Raw genomic sequence first — 23,685 nt, 5'->3', positions numbered from 1 at the left:
GTTCAGCAATCTAGGATCCAATCAACCCGATTGGTATCTAAATTTTTCAATAATAAACATTATTAGATTCCGAGGATTAGATCCATCTCCGATTTCTCAGCTCAGGCGCTCGATTTCTCGGTTCATGTTTCCATAGCTGTAATTCCAGTTCCCACTTCAACCATTGATTGTTGGTCTCATCGCCATTGTTTCGGCACTCATTTTCTTCGACAAGGTAGCTGCATATAGCCAAGGTATCGATGGGAGTTTTGTTTCTACTGTCTCTCTAGCTTCCAATGGATTCTCTGAAGTTGCAACTTCTTCCCGGTTGCAGAACTGATACGAAGTGAATTGGATGAGGTCGAGTGTTTTATTGCTGAAAGCTACTTCAATTTGCAGGATCCAGTGGCTTCCGGTATTGTAGCAGTCAGCATCGGACCAGCTCGTGGTTCAGCTTGTACTAGGAGGACTCTACACAGTTTTTCATTTGTAGGAATCGAGGTATGGTTAAGATTCCTTGACTGGAACTTGAATTGTTTCCTCGATACGTGAAATCCAGGAATGCACAGGGAAAGTCGTTTATCTTGAATCTATTACCTCTAACGTGCATTTGTTATGCTCTGGTTTATGAATTTGATTTCCAGTTGGCTGTTGATTTAACGCATGATGGTATACTCGTTTGTGACTTTGCTACCAGAACAAATTTTATCGCTCTGAGATGGACCGGATGTACATTGTCTGAAATTGAGGGATTTCACTGTTAGTTAGTCTCATTTAGCTTCACCATGGAAGAGTAAGTGTCTCCTGAATATCTAATGACTATTCTTTTTATGGAACGGTGAAATCGAATGCTTATCATTTTAGTGTTACTTGAGTTTGCCTGTTTGGACTTCCATTTCTTTAGTTTTGGATGAACAATGTGTTGTTCCTACATACAGGGAAAATGCCATCGAGCTTTTACAACGCTACAGGCGGGACAGACAGATACTTCTTGATTTTGTACTGTCTGGAAGCTTGATAAAGAAAGTTGTAATGCCTCCTGGTGCAGTTACCCTCGATGATGTTGATCTAGACCAAGTTAGTGTGGATTATGTTCTTAATTGTGCTAAAAAAGGTGCTTTGACTTGTTCATACTCATATTTTAAAGTTTCATTTAGTTCAAATATATTCTTATGCTATCATCTGTAAAAACAGGCGCCATGCTTGAACTATCTGAAGCCATTAGAGATTATCACGACCTTACGGGGTTTCCTCAGATGGTGAGTATGACATGCAACCCCCACTCTCTTCTTAGATTTGTTTTTCCTTTCTTTCTTTCACATGCTGTAGGTTCTTTGAATGTAACTTTCCCCTGTTGTACTTGATCAATGATTTGTGTTAATAAATCGTTGCTAATATATATGTTATCTTGACATCCCAGAGCAATTCAGGTTCCGGAGATGAATTTTTCTTGGTTACGGATTTAGATTCATCAGGGTCACCTCCAAAAAGGGCGCCACCTCCTGTTCCTGCTTTCACACCTCCTCCTGTCTATACACCTCCGGCAGTAATTGCACCAGTACCTATTCCCACGCCATCGCTAACTGAAACAAATGTATCCAGATCCGAGTCTTTTGAGTCCTCACATGCTCGGGAACTAACTGTGGACGACATCGAAGATTTTGAGGAGGATGAAGATGTTGAGGTTAACAGCATGAGGATGTCAAGAAGAAACCCAAATGATGCAGCAGATCTTGCTCTCAAACTGCCCTCTTTTTCAACAGGTAGTATTAAATATATTGGCTGACGGATTGTGTGTGTTGAAATGGCTGGAGTTGTGTGTAGCTGTAGATCTGAACAAGGCAGTGGGCATGCTTAGCTGTTTTAATGTTCTCCAAGTCTTTATTGCTTTCTAGGGTATCTAATGTAAGAACATCGATCATCTCCATCTGCATTTAGGCTGCAAAGGATAGAATTTTTGAGGTTATATCTTTCAATTTTTTTGACTGTTGGAGAGTCTGTTTTATACTTTCTGTTTTGTTTGTTACAGGAATCACAGATGACGACCTTCGAGAAACAGCATATGAGGTTCTTTTGGCTTGTGCTGGGGCCTCTGGGTATAACATCTTATCTTGTACTTTCTTGCTTTTGCTTTGACACGTTTCTGGAGTAATTCTCAAGGTCATTGGAGTACATTATTAATGACTCTTAGGTAACTAACCAAGCAATAAACCACCTGACCACTTGAATAATTGTGAAATAGAATGGAAACTTCAGAAAGAAAATAGAAGTTCCACTTCTTTCTTGTGTTGTAGAAAGGTACAATTAAAAGACTAAGATAACTCTAGTGCTTCCGATGGAAATGAATTCATAAAACTGATCTTTAAGATTATAAGGCATATCCCTTTTTTGTATAATTTTATACAATCAATAAAAGTGTTTCCAATAAACAAAAGAAAAGAAAAGAAGCTTATATACGGCGTAATACCGTTGTTAATGTTGTAGGCAGCCGTGCTCAATATCTGAAAACAGTATCACTATCCTCCTTAATGTGATATTTGCCAATAGGGGTTTTCCGATTTTCTGTTGTGGTAGCGATTGGCCTAGACAAAAACATCGGTCTGATAGCATATGATGTAGCGTAGGAATATTTCTCAAGGAAGTCTCTCCAAACTTTTTCATTCATTAAAGAAAAAAGAATAGGGCTACTACAACAGAGCACAATGGAGGCTTTCAGCTAACTTATCAGCTAAAGAAGTAAGAAACGGTAACTGTAAGCTAGTACAATAGCAACTGATAATGCTGCAAGATAAGGAACATACATGTTTAGCCTTTTAATTCACTGTATCATTTTCTTGTCATATGGATCAGTTATTCCCGTTTTTGACAGAATTTATTCTTCATCTTCATATTAGATTTTGTTATTTCACAATTTCTTAAATCTGTCTTCACTATTTAAATAGGGGTCTTATTGTACCATCAACAGAGAAGAAGAAAGATAGAAGGTCTAAGTTGATGAGGAAGCTTGGACGTAGTAGTAAAAGTGGAATTGTTGTCGAATCTCAACGTGCTCCAGGGTTAGTTGGGTTGCTAGAAGCCATGCGAGTACAGATGGAGGTAGCTTTGTTATTTAATGCTTATCTTGACACGATGACAACTTTTATACTTGATTTTAAATTATTACTTGCATTGTGGATTTTAGTGCACTTGAAATTATTTATGGATATTTAGCATCCATAGCAATGGAACAGAACCTGTATTCCATACGATTGATTTAGGAATTTAATTCTGTTTGTGGTGACTCTCAAATGGAATGCCGGGGCTCATTGAGCAAGCTAGTTTGCAAATGCACTCACCTCATCATGTTAAAGTTTATAATCCTTTGGGGATATGGGGTCTCACAAATTTTTTTGAGAGATTTGGTTGGAATTTATATTACAAAAGCATTTTTCATCAATTTATGAAAATATACTCTGATCAAAGTTAAGAAAACAGCTCCCCTAGGGAGAATAAATGAGTACTACAAGAGTAATTTCCACTGTTATGTCTAGAGAGGTTGAAGAGCATTGGGATATTATTCATTTGGTTGTCTCTATATTGTTCTATTGCAACTTTTTGTAATTACTAACATGCTATGTACTAATTGGAAAAACATTTTTTTTCCATGCCTCATCAGCCATTACCCCTGTTTTTTTTGCTTCTCCTATCTCAAATAAATTGTCATTTACCTAAAGAGAGAGAGAGAGAGAGAGAGAGAGAAAAAAAAACATTGAGAACAATTGCGATAGAGTCTAGATGTTTTATCTTCTTTGGAGCATGAATATTAGTATTGGCTTTGAGTTTTCTTTGCTTATTTGTATTGTGGGGCTGATGTGTTTTCATATTGTACTACCCTGTTCATTTTAAGAAGGCTACTTATCTTATTGCTTATTATTCCTACCATACTTCTAATTTTTTTTTTCCCAATAAATTTGTTTGTCTTCGATTGGAGGAAAGCTTTATAGTTCATTTTTTGCGGCTAAATTTTATTTCTAATACAGATATCCGAGTCAATGGACGTGAGAACACGGAAAGGCCTCCTAAATGCCCTTTCAGGAAAAGTAGGAAAGAGAATGGACACCCTCTTAGTTCCTCTGGAATTGTTGTCATGTATCTCAAAAACAGAATTTTCTGATAGAAAGGCATTTTTACGCTGGCAAAAAAGGCAGGTAAGTTTCTTCATTCTCTTTACTTGCTTCGACACCCCCCCTCTATAATTTTATAATAAACCTTTGATTTGACACGTTAAGTGCTCAAATATTCCTGCTGACTTTGATCTTTTGTATGCGAACAGTTGAACATATTGGAGGAGGGTCTTATTAATCACCCTGTTGTGGGATTTGGGGAATCAGGGCGCAAGGCAAGTGAGTTGAGAATTCTTTTGTCAAAGATTGAGGAATCCGAGGTGCGTGTGTTTTTCTCTAAGTTTCATTTTTAATTCAATTTTACAAATTTACTAATTTACTCAATTTTTATGCTAATTTTCTTTCTATGAAATTTTTCCTTTCCCTGATTGAAAAACTATTTTCCATTAAGAGAAATGAAAATGCAAGAGCAAGAACCTTACGAAATGAGAGGCCCAAAAGAGGGGCCAGAAATTGACAAAGAAGGCTCCAATGGTTAAGCAATGGGTAGTTATAAAATCTTTTTTTTCCTAGACACCCAAATTATTTTCCCAATTCTCCATGGGAATGAGCCACCTTTTTCCTTATCTTCTAATTTTTTAATTATTTTTTTTTAAAATTTTACTAAACTAAAATAATCTAATATGTCATACTAAAATGATCATTGATCGTATGTTTATTAAATGTCATAAGTTTTTAAAGAGGAAAAACTCAATAATACAACAAATTTAAAGTTTAAATGGTCTTAATCGTGTTAGTTTTATTTCTATTATATTTTATTTCAAGCCTAGTTAGTTACATGACTTGTAGGATTTTGAGTATTGTTGTAACATAAAGTCACTCTAAAGGATGTAAAAATGTTAAAAATGGATTCTCATCTCATGGGAATCTTAGAAAACCTTGTTAAAGATAACAACCTTATGGATGCTCACCTCATATTCAAGCAAGGATACCGAGTTGCCTTGGTATATGTAAGTCTTGCGAAACAAATATGAAAATCTAGCTATTATATTCCTAGAAAACAAATGGCTAGAAAGGTTATACATTTTATCTCAGTCACATGGATGAATACAATGTTGGTAATTTTGTTGGAGATTTGGAAGAATAGGAATAAAAGATATTTTAAAATAAACATAGAGGAAGAGTAGGTGTAGATTGTGGTAGAATTTTGTCTCCTCTTATTTACAGATTGGAGTTCTTTTGCCGTTATCTTCATTTTTTTTTTGGAGAATCAGGTTGGATGTTTTCTATCATTCTTATGATCTTTTTATGAAAATGAAAGCGTAGTTCTTATGGAAAAAAAGTGGTTGTGCCATTCTTTTCATACATATGCATACACACGTTAGTAGCTGACATTTTGGAATTTTCAGTCTCTCCCACCTTCCACAGGGGAACTCCAACGAATTGAATGCTTGAGATCCCTTCGAGAGATTGCTATTTCACTTGCTGAGAGACCAGCTCGGGGTGACCTAACTGGTGAAGTTTGTCACTGGGCTGATGGTTATCATCTCAATGTCAGGCTTTACGAGAAACTTCTTCTCAGTGTCTTTGATATGTTAGATGAGGGAAAGTTGACTGAGGTTAGTGCTTTGTTTTTCCTTGTTAAATACATTTCCTAAGCTTGTATGACAAGGCAACTGCCCCGGTATCTTCAACTTTTCCAAAATTTAAAGATCTTGTTTTTTCTCTGTCTTCCTCTTGTGACTTATCATTCCACTTTGCCCAGTAGCTTAGAGATTTTTTCCTTTTTGTAAACCCATTTGTATTCTTCTATTTTTCTTGGTGAAAGTTCGTGTTCTTTTTTTTTTTTTTTTTTTTTTTTTTTTTTTTTTTCATAAAGAGGAAGAAAAGAAAGAAGTAAAGAAATAGAAAAGATGCTATCCTAACTTTTTATTGTTTTATTTCACTCTCTTTTGGAGTTTTTTTTTTTCTTCGAACATTTTGTATTTTTTTTCATTATTTCATGGAGAACTTCTTATCTTATCCCCCCCCCACCAAAAAAAAAAAAAAAAAAAAAAAAACTCACATACTGTTCGAATTTACATTTATAATTGAAAAGAAAATTAGATGCATTTACCGGGGCATTCCTCTTAATCTGCGTGGATAATTCTAATCCGTCTATATTTTCAGGAGGTAGAGGAAATCCTTGAGCTCTTGAAGTCAACCTGGCGAGTTCTAGGAATCACAGAGACCATCCATTATACCTGCTTTACTTGGGTACTGTTTCGTCAGGTATGACAGCTAGTAAATTATCAAATGAAAAGTTTAAGCCATTATTTTTTTCGGTCAACCCAGCATTACTTACTATCAAGTTTCCAGGCATTGTGTTTCTCAGACCACCAGAATTAACCTATGAAATAATTGAATATATCACTTCACCAATATAGAGAATGTTTACGTGTGAGGAATAGGGACATATTTTAGAAAAAAAAAACTATATTAATGAACATAAAGGTATGCTACACATGATAATTACAAGGATCAGATATTTATTTAACTTAAAAAAAAATCACGTATGTCAAGAAAAAACCTCAGCTGCTCTAAGAACTAACAAGGAAGGTGGATAAATGAGTGAAATTGACATTCCCATTGCAAAAATAGGCAGGTATTGTATTTGATCTTTTTCGTGAACTATCAATATCTATAACCCTATTTTCTAAAGTAGTTGTATTGGCGGTGGTTGTTCTTCTTTCCCTTTTTCTTTGCAAAGAAAAGCATTAAAATCACAGAAGCAGGAGTATAAAAGAGGGCAGAGAAATAAGTTCTCTCCCTCCCAAAATGATGAGAACACAAAAAGGGCCCCGTTCAAGGAAGTTCCCATGCAATGCTGTCCAAGATGTAGCCATGTACTGTACATTTTCCAAAAATGAACAAAAGTCTCCACCCTGATTCTTAAAAATGATGATTTTTCCCTCAATCCAAAGCATTTAAAGAAGAGTTCTAGCAGCATTTATTCCAAGTATTTTTGTTTTTCCTCTAAAATACAGGCCTGAAAATCTCTCTGTAGTTTCTATTTTTATTTTATAATAAACGAATAATTGTATTCAAACCTGACATTATTGCAGAAGTGCAACAGACAAGCCCAAATTTACAGTTCAGAAGTTTTTAGAAAAAAATAAAATAAAATTACAGCATAGGTCAAATGATGGAAAATAATATGTGGACTTCTCTTCTGATTTGCAAGGACATGCTAGGGAAAGATAGCTGGTTTTGTTTTTTTTCCCTCTCTCTGCAGTTTCTGACAACCTAAAACAATTTGATGAAAAGACAACGTGTGAAACAGAAAGCATAGTAAATATAACTTAGAAGCGTATAAAATTCAGTAGAAGATATGTGGTGCTTATCTCTTACAGGGAATACATTGTGAGACTTGGAATGAAACAAATCATGGGGATGCAATACATATAGAGGTTTATGAGAAGCAAAGTTTTACCTGAGATGAGAATTTTTTGAACAACTCATCAATTTAAGTCTCCGATGTTAGTCTCCTTTGTTATATGTCTGAAAATTAAATTTGCGGGTTGACTCTTTTCCTTAAAAAATAAAAATAAAAATAGTGGTTTGACTTGTTTCTGACGTTACGGATCAATTTTATTTTGATTTTGATATTCTTATTGTCATCATTATTTCATCTTGCATTACAGTATGTTATTACATCCGAGCAAGGAATGCTGCAACATGCAATTGAGCAGTTGAAGAAAATACCATTGAAGGAACAAAGGGGTCCACAGGAGAGGTTACACTTAAAAAGTCTGCATTCACAACTGGAAGAGGAAGGGAGCTTTCGAGATTTCTCTTTCTTAAAATCCTTTATTGTTCCAATTCAGAGTTGGGCTGATAGGCTGCTAGGAGACTACCACCTGCACTTTTCTGAGGTTCGGTAAACCATTTTGTGACTGCAAAGCTTGGACTGGAGTGGGATTTAACTTTGTTAATTAGGAAAAATTTTCTAGGCCAAAATACGTAGGGGTGTTAGTTTTGGTGCTCCACCAATGAATTTATTGGTTCTGTTAAAAAGTTGACTTGATAAGTGCTCTTTCCTGTTCAATCATTGTAAGTATCATGGTTGAATTTGAATTATTGGCATCTTAAATCTACTATGATTGGTTTGCATTTCTATATTTCAGCGCCTATTTTTGTGGGTCATTGGAGATAGATTGTGACATAGGTAGAGCTGTTTTGTGTTTGTGTCGTCTTTTTTAGGTGAATGGTCTATCACAAAAAATAATCCAATTAACTCATCCTTTATTTTTTGATTTCTGTATGTTGATTGAATCTTTATAGAATATTAGTTTATTAAAGCTCAAGTCATATATTAAAACTCAAGTCATACCTATTCTTCTCTCTTCTCAGTAAACTGTTAATGAATACTGCAAAGAAAAGAGTTTCTCTCATTAAATCCTTTTTGTGCGGTTAATTATTTTGGGCTTGGAGTAGTACTCTGTTCTGCTTTCCACAGTGGGTTGGGTCAGTCTTCTTTTCCAACTCTTTTGATGTATGCCTTAGATGATTATCAAGTGTTCTCTCTCCCGTTTCCCTTATTCTTTTCAGTATTGCTGAATATAAAGTTCTGTTGTGCAGTATTCTAATATTTCTTATGCACCTTGCAGGATCCTAGAAAGATGGGGAATATTGTCACCGTTGCAATGCTTTCCAGGAGGCTGCTTTTGGAAGAATCTGAAACTGTATGTCTATGGTTTTATTAGAAGGACATGGATGCTCCAAAAAAGTTTGTTAGTGATGGGTTCTTCTCTCACGCAGGCTAGAAAACTGTAGTATATCACTTTTATGTTGGAACTATCTGCTGATGCCAGCTCTTGAGCACAGAGGAATAGTTGTCTTTGAGATGATAATTCTCTCTCCAACAAAAACTTCCCCAAAAAGATGGACACCTAGCACTCACGGCACTTACATTTTAAAACACCATCTCCTTTTCAATTAACTCTCAACCCTACAATTCCCTTTTTACCCTTCTAGAATAAGTATGCATGACTTGTAGTCTCACATGAAAAGAAGATAGAGGTCCTGGGTTTGGAAGTCTTAGGATGGTAACAACATGCCTTTTCCAACAACATTCATTCACTGAATTTATTTCCCCATATTCTATTTCTTCTTCTTGTGCTTCAGATATATGAATATTAAAACTTTATGGTTCATGTTTACAGGCAGCAGAATCAATGTCTAGAACAGATAAAGAGCAGATTGAATTCTATATATTATCATCCCTTAAGAATGCATTTTCCAGGGTAAGTGATTATATTATTTGTGCTTTATTTTCTGACTGATGCTTGATGAATGGGACGTATGTTATACAGATTGTGGGATAATGTTGTTAAATCCTGGCTTGTAACTTGTAGCATTGTCCCTAAACTTCAATTTGGTGTGGAATGGGGTTTCTTTTTGTCCTATTGTTCTTTATCTCCTTCTTGATGTGTTGTGTGTTTGTCTGGCAATGAGACTCCTGGACACCTTTTTGGTTGCTGCTCTTTTGTATGTTTAATGGACTTCTATGTTAGAAGCTTTTGGGTTTGGCTTTACCTCAGAATGTACTCTTAGCTCTGATTTTTGTGGGTCATCTATTTTGTGGTCTAAAAAAGATGTTATGGTTGCTTTTAATGGGGTGTTCTTTTGATCTCTTTGGGCTGAGAAAAATGGTCTAATTTTTAGCGATCTCCAATTTAGAAGCTTCGTTGAGTTGGTTGTTTTTAATTATTTGTATTGGTGCAAATGTAAATGCCCTTTTTCTGGTTATAGTTTTTTTTGTCTTTAATTGCTAATTGAAGCTCTTTCATGTAGTACACCTTTGGTGATTGGGAGCGTTCAACTCATTTTATTTCATTTATCAATAAATTGTTTCTCTTCTCAAAAACATTACTCAACCATCCATTATTTGTAATTGTACTCAATTCCCTTATAAAAAACTGAAACATTTAAAAAACTTAATTTCCCTGCATTGAACGTTATTTGTTTTAATACTTTATTGTTTTATTCTGCAGGTTTTGCATTCCGTGGAGAAATCTGATAGAAATCACGAACATCCTCTAGCCTTGCTTGCTGAAGAGACAAAAAAACTTCTAAAGAGGGATTCATCTCTTTTCATACCAATCTTATCTCAAAGGGACGCTCAAGCATCCATTGTTTCTGCATCACTTCTCCATAAACTTTATGGTCATAGACTGGTAAGATTATAGCCATTTTTGGTAAGGTAGTTTCATAATTCCTGTCTTTTTAGTCCATGATGCAGTGGGGTATTATTCTGAAATCTCAATTTCTTTCGAAACCTTGTAGAAACCCTTCCTCGATGGAGTTGAACATCTGACTGAGGATGTTGTATCTGTATTTCCGGCAGCCAATAGCCTCGAGGAGTATATATTAACCCTCATCACATCTGCATGTGAAGAGCTGGGTGCTGATATTCACATCAGAAAACTTGCTCTATACCAGGTTAGACACCAGTTGCAACTTGCTTAAAGTTTTCCCCTTGTTTCTATGAAAAAATATCTTCTCTTTCATTCCTTTGTAAGTGTGTAAATTGCTTTCAAGATTATCAAAGGGAACAATTTCTGCCTCATGAGAAAAGATTACAGATATTGAGGTAATATTAATTATAAAATGGGGGATTCTTGATTTAAAAGTAGGGAATTTTATTAGTACTTCGTTTTCTAAAAAGATTACAAGATGCTATTGTATCTCTTGGTGTGCTATTATCAATGAGGTTAACATGAGGATAGCTCAACTGGTCAAGGCACGTGGACCTGAGGTTCAAATTCCTCCCTTCTACATGTTGGTATTGACAAGGAGTGGATATCAATAATTCTTACAATAACTAATAATTGATTGAGTCTTGAAGGGGTATCATTAGCAATGAACTCCTAGCTCCATCCAAACAAAATTGGCAAAAAATTCTGTTCCCAATATTTCTTTTCTTTTTGTTTTTATGTAAAAAAAAAAAAAATTCATTGATGTATAAAATTTACAGTAGGGATGTTAATCCTTTGTGATTACAAATGACCTTCCCAAGAAATAGCATGGTAAATAACAAGATCTAAGAGCCTAGCATGAGATTGTTCCTTATCTAGGAAGACCCTTTGATTACGTTCTTGCCAAAGAATCAAAAAAAAAAAAAAAGGCCCGGATGAGATTCTTCTACAGCAAAGCTTTAGGATCCTTGAAGGGGTTGTGCGACAGAGCTGTGTGGAGGAAATCTTTAACCCCCCCAAGGAAAAGTTAAATACCAACTGAAGGCTTTGAGAGCCCTGTTCTAGAAGTGACGGCCATAGGGACAGTTAATGAACAGATGATTCAGTGATTCATCATTAGTTTAGCACATAGGGCACAGCTTGGGGTCAAAGCCAAATAAGGCATTCTTCTCTGAAGGTGTTCTTTGGTATTGATAGCTTTCTGTGCTCCCAGAAGAAAAAAAATTCATCTTTTTTGGGTACTTCTCTTTCCAAATTTTGTGGGCCAATAAAGGATCCAGGATAGTCGTTTTTTTCTCCCATATCAGACAGTAAGGATTTTGTGGAGAAGGATCTGCATTAGGGAGCCATCTCAAAGAATTGTCTCTCGATGAGAGGACTATTGGAGCGAAATCTAGGCTCAATTCAGTCCATTCAACAGCTTCCTCATCGTTTAAATGTCTGCTCTCGATGTTTTGTTGAGGCCCTCCATTTATAGCCGACAGTGAAACCTTCGACATATCTTTTTTCATTCTTTCCATTGCACTGGCTGTATGCACCAAAAGTAGAAAGGATAATAGTAGCATTAGGAAGTATGGTAAGGCGCATTCAATTTTGGGATTTTATTTTATTTATTGACGATAAGGTGAAGTTCTCCCTCGATCAGTTTCAAACCTCTATGTACATTATTGATAGTTATGTTTATGCATATTTATGTGTGTTTGTGAGTGTATAATGAAAAATCATACTACCAGAAAGAAAATGGAAGGATACAACCTAGAAACACAAAAAATCAGCCCAAAACAAAAGGAGCCTAGAAAAATCCAAAGACAAAAGCCTCTAGAAAAAAACTCCTATTACGAATGAGAAGTAAAAGATGGTCATAAAACTCTCTGGTTACAGACACCTAACTGAGGTGTTACACCTGATCGAAGGTCAAACCTTCTCTGAGATGTGTCCACCTTCTAAAATTCTCCTGTTGCTCTCAAGTACTTTTTCTGGGGAGACAAAACTCTACTAAATCTATTTTTCATAAATATAGACGTTGAAGTTGGTAGATTTTTTTTTAAAGATAATAATAATATAATTTTTTTGGGGTATAAAATCTTAAAATTGCTATTGCTTCCCAGTACTTGGTTCCGTCCATGAATATTTTTCTCATGCTCTCATGGTATCAACTTTTCTTAAATTTTTTAGATTGAATCTATATCTGGAACCTTGGTGCTGCGCTGGGTCAACTCACAACTTGGACGGATCTTAGGATGGGTGGAAAGAGCTTTCCAACAAGAGGCAAGCACATAACCTTTCTTTTTCATTTAACTTCCTAGTTCTGTGTTTTTAAGTTCTACCATTCATCCAGGTCCTCGTAGTTGGAGTAGTATTGCTCATATAAATTTAAAATAGAAGTGGTTACTTAAATATTCAAATATAGTTTTGTATTGTAACTGGAAAAGTGTCCAATGAACTATGACTAATATTTGAAAAATGTTTTGTAAATCACCACCAGACAGTTTTTACTTAATCTCGTTTACTTTCTTGGTCGTGAGTTTTGACATAGAGGTTTGTCCAAGTGGTGCACGGTCTCAAGCATGGTAAAATAAAAAGAATTTCACTTAGTTATATCTCTTTTGTTCTTACTGATTTTCTCTATTATAATACTTTTAAGGCCGTTTTATTATTTATATTAGGTGAACAGTGTTGGATTTTATCAGATGAATTTGTTTTTGAAATGAGATCCTATAGCTACATTTCTGTCGTGCTATTTCTCTGGTGCCTATGGAAAGAGAAATGATACAAATTTTAAAGGCAAGGAGAAAACAACAGCAGCCCTCACTGATATCCTTTTTTTTGGGTCTTTTCTTGGTGCAAAAACCTTCTTCCTTTCAGTAACTATAACTTCCCTTCTCTGATAATCAATTGGAGAAACTTTTTCTGGATGTTTCAAGTTATCAATGAAACTGTTTCCTAAAAAATTTTGTTTTTTAATAATGGGATCTTTTCAAGGATTTCTTATCCGTGTTCCAAGTACAGATTAATTGTGTTTTTGTTTAATCAGGTGAAAATAATGGTTCAGTTGTATATCCCCTTGGATGTGTGGCTGGTTTGTTTGTACTGTCCCATAAATGAAACGTCGCCGTTTCCTTACAAACTTATTTTGTCGTAATCTAGTGGTTGGTTTACCCAGTGTCTGATGTATGCTTTTGCTATCTGTAATATCGACACTTTTGTGCAATATCTTTTGGGGCAGTCATGTAATTTTAGTGGTTAGGTATCCCAGTTAGCCACAATTAGCCAATAAGAACAATGTTACCATGCCTATGTTCACTAGGTTGTAGACATTCAAAATAATGAATGTATATGACTACTTATACTTGTGGTAGAGTTGGGCCAAATCAATTTTATGTTACCATGCCCATGTTACTGTGTCTAAACCTATAAATATCACTAGTTCTAAGCATTCAAAATAACAATTATATAACTAAGATAAATTATTTTTGGTCCCTAAATTTTAAAATAAATTTCACTTTTGTCCCCAAGTTTTAGAATGTGATATTTTTATCCCGAGGTTTTGAAAAATCCTCACATTGGAGGACTTCGCCACTATCTGCTTATTAGCTATGGGGAGAAAAGAAGCTAAGTCTTTTTAATTCTATAATATTTTAAGTTAGCTAACGTGACAACAACTTATTACTTTTATTTTCAAGTTCTGCTTACACAGTAATTTGAGTAATAAATTAAGTATATTTATCTATTGTTCTTCCCGTCTGCATCTCCCTCTCTATAAATACATACTCAAACAAAAACGTGCTGTCAACCTGACATGCTGCCAATCTATGACAATAAAATCCGCCAATACTTAGGCTTACCTTTAAAAGTGTACCGTCAAAAAGAAGAAACCCCATTCTGTAAACGAGAATGAACATTATTTTCTTTTAGGTTGATATGCAAAATGCTGTTTTCTGGACTTTTGGGGGCTTTCTGAAAAAGATGAATAGAAAGTAGAAATGGGTGGGTGCATGCGTTAATAAATTTATTGTTAAATGTTCAAAGTGCAACGAGGGTCTAAAGTTATGATTTCTTTGCTGAAAATTTTGTTTAATATAAGTATTTAATGTCTAATGTCACTAAATTAGGTTTAAGAACTAAATTTGCTACGTAAGCTTATTTTGACAGACATATAAAAGTAGTAGCCACTTCAGCATAAAACATTGTAGAAAAATAAGGGTTAAAAAATCTAAGATGTCTCTCATGTCATATCCGTGATATTGACAAGTTTATTTTATTTTCTTGTCCAACAGCTTGCTTTTTTCTTTTTTTATCTGCTTTTATCGAACTCTTTAATGTATTAATAGTAAGCTATATATTCTGTCTTCTTTTGATACAGCGATGGAATCCAATATCCCCTCAGCAGCGTCATGGAAGTTCAATTGTCGAAGTCTATAGAATCGTTGAGGAGGTATGGCTGTCACTCTTTTATGCTTTTCATGACATTTTTTCCTGGTTATGAATGTTAACTTGAAACTACTTTCACTCTATTGACGATTGTAATTACATTCTTGTGATTCCTTCTGTGGGTGGGTGTGAACACTGGCCTACATTACTGTGCTTGCTAAAATCAGGCATTGAATAAACGAAGGGGCACAATGAATGACTGATTAAGCGCAACAAGAGTGTGGCTTTGTCATAAAGTTTTATTAATGTTTGTATTATTGGTGGCCGTAGTGTTATAAATACACATTATAATGAAAAAATTGCAGTTCAGAAAGAAGTTTATTTAGCTGTCTAAAACCACTTCTCTCTTTTTTTTTTTTTTTTTTTTTTTTTTTTTTTTTTTTTACAATAAACAAAAATTATCATTGAATAAATGAAAAGAGACTAAAGCTCAAGGGATGCAAACTTTACAAAGAAGTAAAACAAGACAAAATATCATAAAGTGACCCAATAGGAAGATCGTCAAAGAAAAGCTAAAAAATAGACAAGCTTGGAACAAACGAATAAAAATAAAACTTGCGAAGGAAGAATCAAAGAAGCCATCTCTCTGGAGGCTCACACAAAAGGCCGAAAAAAGCAACATAGAGGCTCCTCACACCCAAAAAAAAAAAAAAAAAAAATCCTTACGCTGAATCTTTGGATAACAATGAAGGGATTTCATGTATTTCAAGACCACAAGCTTCAATAAGAGATGCAAATTTGCAAAGCATGGATGAAGGGAGGAAGAGTCTCCTTTGTTTTCCTAAAGTAAAAAGAAAGTGATTTCCATAGACAGCATTAATGATTTCCACTCTACTTAGGCTATCTTTAGATTCAAACACAGTCATCATAACGAGAGGGAGAAGGAAGAGTTTTTTTTTTTTTTTTTTACTTTCTTTTTCGAGAAGAGAAACAAAGTTCATTGATAAATAAAATAGAAGGAGCTTAAAGGGCTCCTAACACCAAGAGGTGACTTACAAGAGTCGAAGAAGAAAGACTATAATCTCTTAAAAGGATGTTTAGTCTTACACTAGTACAAAGCATGAAATAAAATAAAATTAAAAAATGATCAAAAGTCGAGAAATCATCCCTAAAAGTTCTTATGTTCTTGCAGCAGACATACCGGAAGAAAGTCTAGTTGATAAAGAGCCACAAGGTCCTTTTCACTCCTTGAAAAGGATGACCCTCAAATACTGAAGCCAGAAGATAAAAAAATGTCATAAAAATGTAATTTTTTTGAACTGGGGTGGCTAATGCTAATGAAGAATTAAAGATTGAAGAAAGATTTGGGTGGGTTTTTGATGATTCTACAATTGGCATAAAAAATTTCGCATGCTATGTATATCTTGAAGCAGTATAGTATAATTTGATAATCCAGTTGAAGTCATGATCGATGATGAAGAAGAGGAGAATATTGTTGATGTATTTGTTCTATCTGTTGGTTGTGTGTAATAGGCATTGTTATCTTACGGAACACTGGGTCTTTAACCCTTCTATATTTTGGGTATTCTTAGTTTTTCTAATTTCAAAAGCTAGAATCAATTTTACTTTGCTGTAATGTAGTTCTGGGTTGAAAAGTTGAGTTTTCCTGTTTTAGTAGAAGGATCTCAAAGCACTCTTGTGGAGCTTTCATTCATAGAAGCCAATGTATTTTGAAAACAACAACCTTCTTGGAAGGATAGTTTCCAGATGATTAATATTCTTTTGCATGTTATCTTTAAGTTATTAGAAATTTTCTGCTGATGTCTTGAATTGTTGTCGGGATGGTTTTAAATGTCTGTGTGCATGTGTGTGTGTGTGTCAGCCCATCAAACTCTATTTTCTTATAATCATGTTGGCCCTTTTATGCAGACTGTGGATCAATTTTTTGCTCTTCAAGTTCCAATGAGGCTGACCGAACTTAATTGCTTGCTTCGTGGCATTGACAACGCATTTCAGGTGTATGCCAATCGTATCATTGAGAACATGGGTAAGTATTGCATTCAGACTTTTGATTTAATTTCTCGTTCACATTTTTATTTTTATTTTTATCTTCTTCAATAAGAGACCTGCTTTCTTTAAGAGAAATGAAACTACAAAAAGGGGCCTACAAGAAGAAATTGCCCAACCATGGAGCTAAAGAGTGAGAAACAAGAGATCATAGGAAGTTGCCCTAATGTTTTTTTTTAAAAAAATAATAATAGATGATTATTTTTATTTTTTATTTTTTATTTTTTTATTTTTTTATTTTTTTTTAATGAGAATACTTAAACTAAGAGATTGAAATGAGCCTCCCATACGGACATCAAAATTTCTGAACATTCTCCTATTTCTGTCCAGCTAAAAACTCCCTAAAGAAATGGAAAAGACCAGCTTACCCAATTATCATGACCTCATCCTTGTCCTTGTTGTCATCACTGGCGATGCTACTGTTATTACTAATGACGTTGTTTCTTTCTCCTCCATCCTTCATTTTGACCTATGTTGCAATTTTTATTAGGAAGTCTCCAAATATCTCTCTCATTCATGTGCATTTGTCCTTTTCCTACCACCATGCTTATCATATTCTTATATTTGAGTTCCACACATCCTTTTCTTTTTCGTGATTTTTGCTTTAAAATTACAAATAACTTACGGTATCTAATTTGTTCATGCAGCAAACAAGGAGGATCTCATTCCCCCTCTTCCAATTCTCACACGATACACGAAGGAATCCGGAATAAAAGCTTTTGTGAAGAAGGAAATATTTGACTCCAAGATGACTGATGAAAGGAGATCCACTGAAATTAATGTGTTGACTACACCAACACTATGCGTTCAGTTGAATACATTATATGTGAGTTTCAGTTGCTATTTATTGTCAACCCTACTTCGTATAAAAAATATCTAGTTCATTTTCCTGACTTCGTATAAAAAATATCTAGGTCATTTTCCTGTATATTTGTTTCAATTTTATGCTGCATCTTTTTGCAATGATTATTTGATGGTTATAGCCTAAGATGATGACAATTGATTCTGGCTTCCAGACTTCAGTTCGCTGAGTAGAACTTTTTACATGTGGTCCTATGGTTCAACGTTATCTCATGAGATTTGATTTCATTTTATTTTTCAGCCTGCGTTATTACCTGTAAATCTTTCTAAGCTTTTTTCTGCCTTTTGCTAATTCTCAGCTTGCTACCCAAAATTGAAACTCTAAGCTAATTAACAAGGATTATCCTGGAAAAAGCTGAGTTCCTTTCTAGTGCTAGGGGGAAGGGTAGGCTCATGGTCTTCTACCATTGTGGCATTTGTATCTTTGGAGTGAGGTCTGCCTTTATCCAATTCAAGGAAGAGAGAGGAGAAACTATTTTCCAGAAGGGTTGAAGGAGAGTCCCAGGTTAGAATTCAGGTCAATTGGTTGATCGGTCCATCAATTTTTCAAAGGAGAGAAAGCAGGCTTGGGGTGTGAACAAGTAGAGGAGCAGAGAAGAGGTCTTGCCTTCATCAAGGTGGAAGGTGGTTTACTAGTGCCGAAAAAAAAGAGGATTTTTTTATAACTTTGGACTTGGGCTCAAGCTCAGCAATGGAGGTTTGGGGAGGGTTGGAAGTGCGTCAGGCTTTGATGAAGAACACGCGAAGTATGGTAAGTGCTGAAGGATGTGAAGGGCCGTGTAAGATGTTTGAAATGGAGCAGCTTGATAGGGAAAGAAATTGATTTAGGCCCCAGGTTTTCCCCAAGAGGAGTAAAATTCATGGAGGGTGGAGGCCCACTAGCTTCAACTGGTCTTTTTCCTTTTTCGCCTAAACTTCCATTTGGACTTCAAACCTCTCTAATCTTTCAAGTGTCTTCTAGTCATGTGGTTAGTTGCTTTGATGTGGTCGCGACCATTTAAATTGTTAGTTGGTGCTTATTGCTATTTTCTTCTTTTTGGTATTGTACGGTGTCAAGTCAGTTTTGCCTGAGGTAAAGTTATTTGTAATCAGCTTGAGTTTTAATAAATTCTGCAAGATTCCCTCAGGAATCTTCGTTGTCTTCCTCTTCCACTTCATGGGAAACCTTCAAATGTGGACTTAGCCATGTTGGCTCTCAAACCTAAAGTTTTTAAACTCTTGTGAACTGATTTGGTTCTATGATTCAGTAGTTCTATTAGGATAATCTCATAATTTCTCGTTGGTGAAAGGATCTCTCTACCTTCAAATACAGTCATGCTAAGTTTCTGGAGGAAAAAGAAAACGAGGAGACAGCAGCTTCTTGACTTAGGTTTAGGATTTATGGATCAGAAATGTTCGATACTGTGTAAAAAGGATTTATGGATCAGAAATGTTCGATACTGTGTAAAAACCGAATGGGTGATTGATATTTTGTACTCATTCTGAAATGACTTAAAACATTGATTTACTAGCAGAGAATTTGCCAACCGTTTAAGGAAACTACTTTCAGGCCTAAATGTTTATTGAAGTAATCTCTTATTGGAGGGAAGAACCCCTCCAGAAATAATAGAATATAAGGATATGATTTCAGGTTTCAATCTTCAATCCTTTTCCCGGGTTCCCTTTGTTTTTAACGAAGAAACAAGTAAATTGACTGCTATTCAAGGGTTTATGTTATTAATACATATCAATTGTTATAATGCTTGTTTAGTTCTATTATTTTGTTGCATTTAAATCAAAGAAACGATTAGCTCTAGGCTCTTGGTTATTTATCATTCATTTCCAAGTGATGAAGTTATAATGATGATATTGTTGTGACTATTCACAGTATGCAATTAGCCAGCTGAACAAGTTGGAGGACAGCATCTGGGATCGTTGGGCAAGCAAAAAAAATCGTACGGATACATACCTTTATTTATTTATATATTTTCTTTTGTTTTAACTTTTAAATATGTGTGAGTGTACGTGCTCTTGTACATTTAACTTCGTTCTACTGAAAGTGGGGTTATTTTTTCTTTAGGATGGCAGAATTTCTATTAATAGAAAATGATTTAGTTATAGGAGGATGGGGATTCCTTTCAACTAGTAAAACTAATGGAAAAAAAATCCTGATGCAATATATCAGAAATGTTTTAAATTGCAAGCCCAAAAATGAGGCTGAAACTATATTCCTTAGAGTGGACAAGTAAGATCTAAACGATGCTGCAACTGCACATTTTCAAATTGCATGCCCATTTCGTAGTTTACAACCAAACAATTTTTAAACTGGCACAGTAGATGTTCTGCAAACAGAAAACCATCCAATTTTTTTGAAAAAACTGAATCAAGACATTGAACATATGGACAAAGAAAAATTAAGAATGAGAAAATGCCACAATCCCTATATGTTGAGTGCGCAGCCGTTTTGAGAAATAAAAATGAGGCCCCTTCTCTATTGAATTTTAATATCTTGGGAATTAACCCTCAAAAGAGTCTATTATAAGCATCATAAGACATGATGATTGGAAGGAAGCACCCTTATGCTTATCGATGTAATGGCATGTAATGGTAGGCTTGGAAGAGTTGCTACATATTATTAACATAACTCTAGCTATAGATAACTTAATCGTCCCTTATTGAGTGAAATCTGATATGACTTGCAGAGAATATGTGCAGATCAAACTCTTTTGTATCATGAGATGATGAATTCTCTCAAGAATTAATATTTGATGCAAATCTCGTTTTATCTCTGTAGTTTAATTTCCTAAAAGAAGAATCAAATTCACGAATGAGGAAAATGTTGTAGAAATTATGTGAAGTAAATCTGGAAGTAATATAGAGACCACTGTGCTCAATGTATTAACAAAATAGTTTTTTGTAACCCATTACCCAAGAAAATTTTTATGATGAAAAAGATAAATGGAAATTCCCATTTTTAACTTCAGGATCCACTTGTTGGTTCCCCATGTACTTCTAAAAATTGAAATGTATAGTTTGAATTGGGGAATATGTATGCATTCTAACTTTTCTGTGTATTTCATTAATATCATATTCACTTATGAATCTCATGATGTTTATAAACTTAGGACTTTTATCCTTTACAGAACTACATTATATAATAAACCTGCCTTATCATACCCTAATAATATGTGAATGTTGATTTTCCTGGGTAGAAAAATCCATGGATGAAGAATCAAAAAGTGGTACCAAGAAAAAGGAATCCTTTGATGGAAGCCGAAAGGATATAAATACTGCTACAGACCGCATTTGTGAGTTTACTGGTAAGATTTGTAGGAATTTATTGCTGTCAATTTTCACAAACTCATATCTCCGGAAAACTCAAAAGTTCACTATTTTCAGGAACAAAAATTGTCTTCTGGGATCTGAGGGAGCCATTCATTGATGGTCTCTATAAACCTAGTGTTTTCCATTCTAGGTTGGAAGCCCTAATTGAACCCCTTGACACGGTAGGAGTTTCCTTGCTATCTTAATGTATATTGATAGTTTTGTCACTAATGTATACTTTACCTTGTATTCTGTAAAAAGTTTGTAGTTTTGATATAATTATGAGTTTTCCCCTTCGTTTCGATGTTCGTGTGATGTTTTAGATGGAGATTACATTGGTACTCCAGATTCTTTATTTTTTACTATTATTATTCTTTTATGGGAAACAATGTACTCCAGCTTGGTAGTTTTCACATTGTGGTCAATTGTGCAGGAACTAAGTAAACTCTGTGATATTATTGTTGAGCCACTCAGAGATCGCATTGTGACCAGCCTCCTTCAAGCATCACTGGTCAACTTCTTCACCCTTGATCTATGGAAGCATATATTTTACTCTCTCTTTGAACTTTCAGTCTTCGCCACTTTATTTAATCTGTATTATCATTTATTTTCTTGTTTCTAACACTGTTTAAATTTTCAGGATGGTCTTCTTCGAGTGATACTGGATGGAGGGCCGTCACGGCTATTTAGCACCAGTGATGCAAAGCTATTAGAAGAAGATTTAGAGGTCTTGAAGGTATTTACGATCCTTTCATTTCAGGGCTTATAAATTTTCGTTGTTGGGATATTAGAACTTCAAAATGTTTGAAATGTTAGGAATCACGACTCTCCACAATGGTATGATATTGTCCACTTTGAGCATAAGCTCTCATGGCTTTGCTTTGGGCTTCCCCAAAAGGCCTCATACCAATGGAGTTAGTATTCCTCACTTATAAACCCATGATCTTCCACTAAATTAACGAATGTGGGACACTCACTCCCAATAAACCTCAACATGAAATTCTTAGAATCGAGAAACCTCGTGAAGATGTTAAGTTGCCTTTGTTTGAACATAATGATTTTTATATGAGAAGACTGATCCGTTATCGATTGTTAGGAATTTTTCATTTCTGGAGGAGATGGTCTTCCGCGAGGGGTGGTTGAAAATCTGGTAGCACATGTACGGGATGTAATAAAGTTGCATGGTTATGAGGTTAGTTTCTTTCTCTGTTTTGCATTTGTAGTTGATGGTTCCTGGAAAATCCGTAGCCTCAAATCCAAAAATGCTGAAAATGCTTAATACTTGTCAGTTTTTTCTGATTTTTTTCCTCTGTTCTTAACTTCTTGATATGTCGAGGAGCTGGATTGATAGCCAAAAAATGGCCTCTAAATCACCTCTGTTTTTAGTAAACCCATGTGTTGTAGGACGTGTAAGCACACAGTAAACCCGTAGAATCAAGAAGAGTACGCTCCTGATGTAAATTCGAAAGGTCTCTAGTTCCCATGAATTGTTTCAAATCAACTTGCATTTACAAAATTTCCTCATTGGATAACAATTTTTTTTTTTCTTTCTGAAAATTAAGCTTGCTATATCTATATCTGCTCGTACATATGCCTTCTTTGTTTACTATTTTACTTCTTAAAAATGCTTTTAAATCCCAGCAAATTTCGTTGTTTTTTTTCCTGGAGAATGAAGTTCATTATGTCTATCTTCGTTTCGTTTTTAATACGTAACAGCCTTAGCCCACCACTAGCAGATATTGTCCTCTTTGGACTTTCTCTTTCGGCTTCTTTTCAAAGTTTTTAAAACGCGTATGTTAGGGAGAGGTTTCCACACCCTTATAAATAATGCTTCGTTCCCCTCTCCAATCGATGTAGGATCTCACAATCCACACATTGGTTGGAGAGGGGAACGAAAATTCTTTATAAGGGTGTGGAAACCTTTCCTTAGCAAACGCATTTTAAAACCTTGAGAGGAAGCCTCAAAGAAAAAGTCCAAAGAATACAATATCTGCTGGTAATGAACTTGAGCTGTTACATAGTACCACGAATATTGTGGGAGTTTTGAATCTTGAACTTCATAAAAAAGAATAGGAATATAGATATCCCGAACTGTCGAGCTAAACTCAGCTACTACGTCTAATACTCATATACGTAAGCATTTAGGTTTTTTACTTGAACACATTCTTATACCTCAGCAAAGTTCACGAAAAAGTAGGCACTTTTTAGCCACTTCTTTTCACAATGTTTCTCATATGAATGCCACTCTAAACTGCATAAACGCAATGGAACCCTTTTTGATTTGCAGACCAGAGAACTGATTGAGGATTTGAGATCTGCTAGTGGAGGAAACATGCATAGCAGCAGATACAAGCCAGGGGCAGATTCCAAAACTTTGTTGAGAATACTGTGTCACAGGAGTGATTCAGAAGCCTCCCAATTTCTCAAGAAACAGTACAGGATTCCCAAATCTTCAGTGTAAATTATTACCTTGCCCTGTTTACATGATGTTAATGATGTTTAGGCTGCTTAATTGACAGTTTGACAAGAATGTTATGTTTTTTCTTTTCTTAGAAGGATCTATCTCCTCTTTTAATTCAATTTTTCGATAACGTTCGTGTTGTAATAGTCGATATTGTTACTTATATTTATTTTGATCTATTTTGTTTCAGATCTTGTTTGTTACTGTCAATGGGTTTTTTTAAGAGCTATGATTACATCTTCGCCTAAGCTACCCTTAATCATGTAATTAAGGTCTAATTTAATACTTTAAGAGAAAGAAA

General features: G+C 35.0%; 1 protein-coding gene across 4 annotated transcripts; it reads left to right on the top strand.

Moving 5' to 3' along the window:
* Positions 1-23,573, top strand: LOC111801729 (protein unc-13 homolog). 4 transcript variants are annotated; one of them, XM_023685847.2, is made up of 28 exons: positions 1-233; positions 379-480; positions 677-772; positions 918-1,093; positions 1,174-1,238; positions 1,400-1,742; positions 2,009-2,075; positions 2,922-3,075; positions 3,999-4,166; positions 4,292-4,402; positions 5,492-5,701; positions 6,252-6,353; positions 7,766-7,996; positions 8,732-8,806; positions 9,287-9,367; positions 10,118-10,300; positions 10,410-10,565; positions 12,497-12,589; positions 14,685-14,756; positions 16,622-16,739; positions 17,407-17,585; positions 19,488-19,554; positions 20,812-20,919; positions 20,999-21,105; positions 21,357-21,434; positions 21,564-21,659; positions 22,020-22,115; positions 23,211-23,573. In XM_023685847.2, exons 3-28 carry the CDS (start codon positions 765-767, stop codon positions 23,382-23,384), a joined length of 3,318 nt encoding a protein of 1,105 aa, XP_023541615.1. In that variant the 5' UTR covers positions 1-233; positions 379-480; positions 677-764; the 3' UTR covers positions 23,385-23,573. The 4 variants fall into 4 exon arrangements, with proteins under 4 accessions (XP_023541615.1, XP_023541616.1, XP_023541617.1 ...); XM_023685848.2 differs by having other exon boundaries at positions 624-772; XM_023685849.2 differs by having other exon boundaries at positions 314-480.
* Positions 23,574-23,685: the final 112 nt, after the last annotated feature.

Source organism: Cucurbita pepo, chromosome 9 (genome assembly GCF_057944985.1).
Source record: "Cucurbita pepo subsp. pepo isolate OVF chromosome 9, ASM5794498v1, whole genome shotgun sequence".
NCBI classification, from domain to species: Eukaryota; Viridiplantae; Streptophyta; class Magnoliopsida; order Cucurbitales; family Cucurbitaceae; genus Cucurbita; species Cucurbita pepo.
Note: the sequence above shows the minus strand (reverse complement) of the source record. Positions and strands in the feature narration are given on the sequence as shown.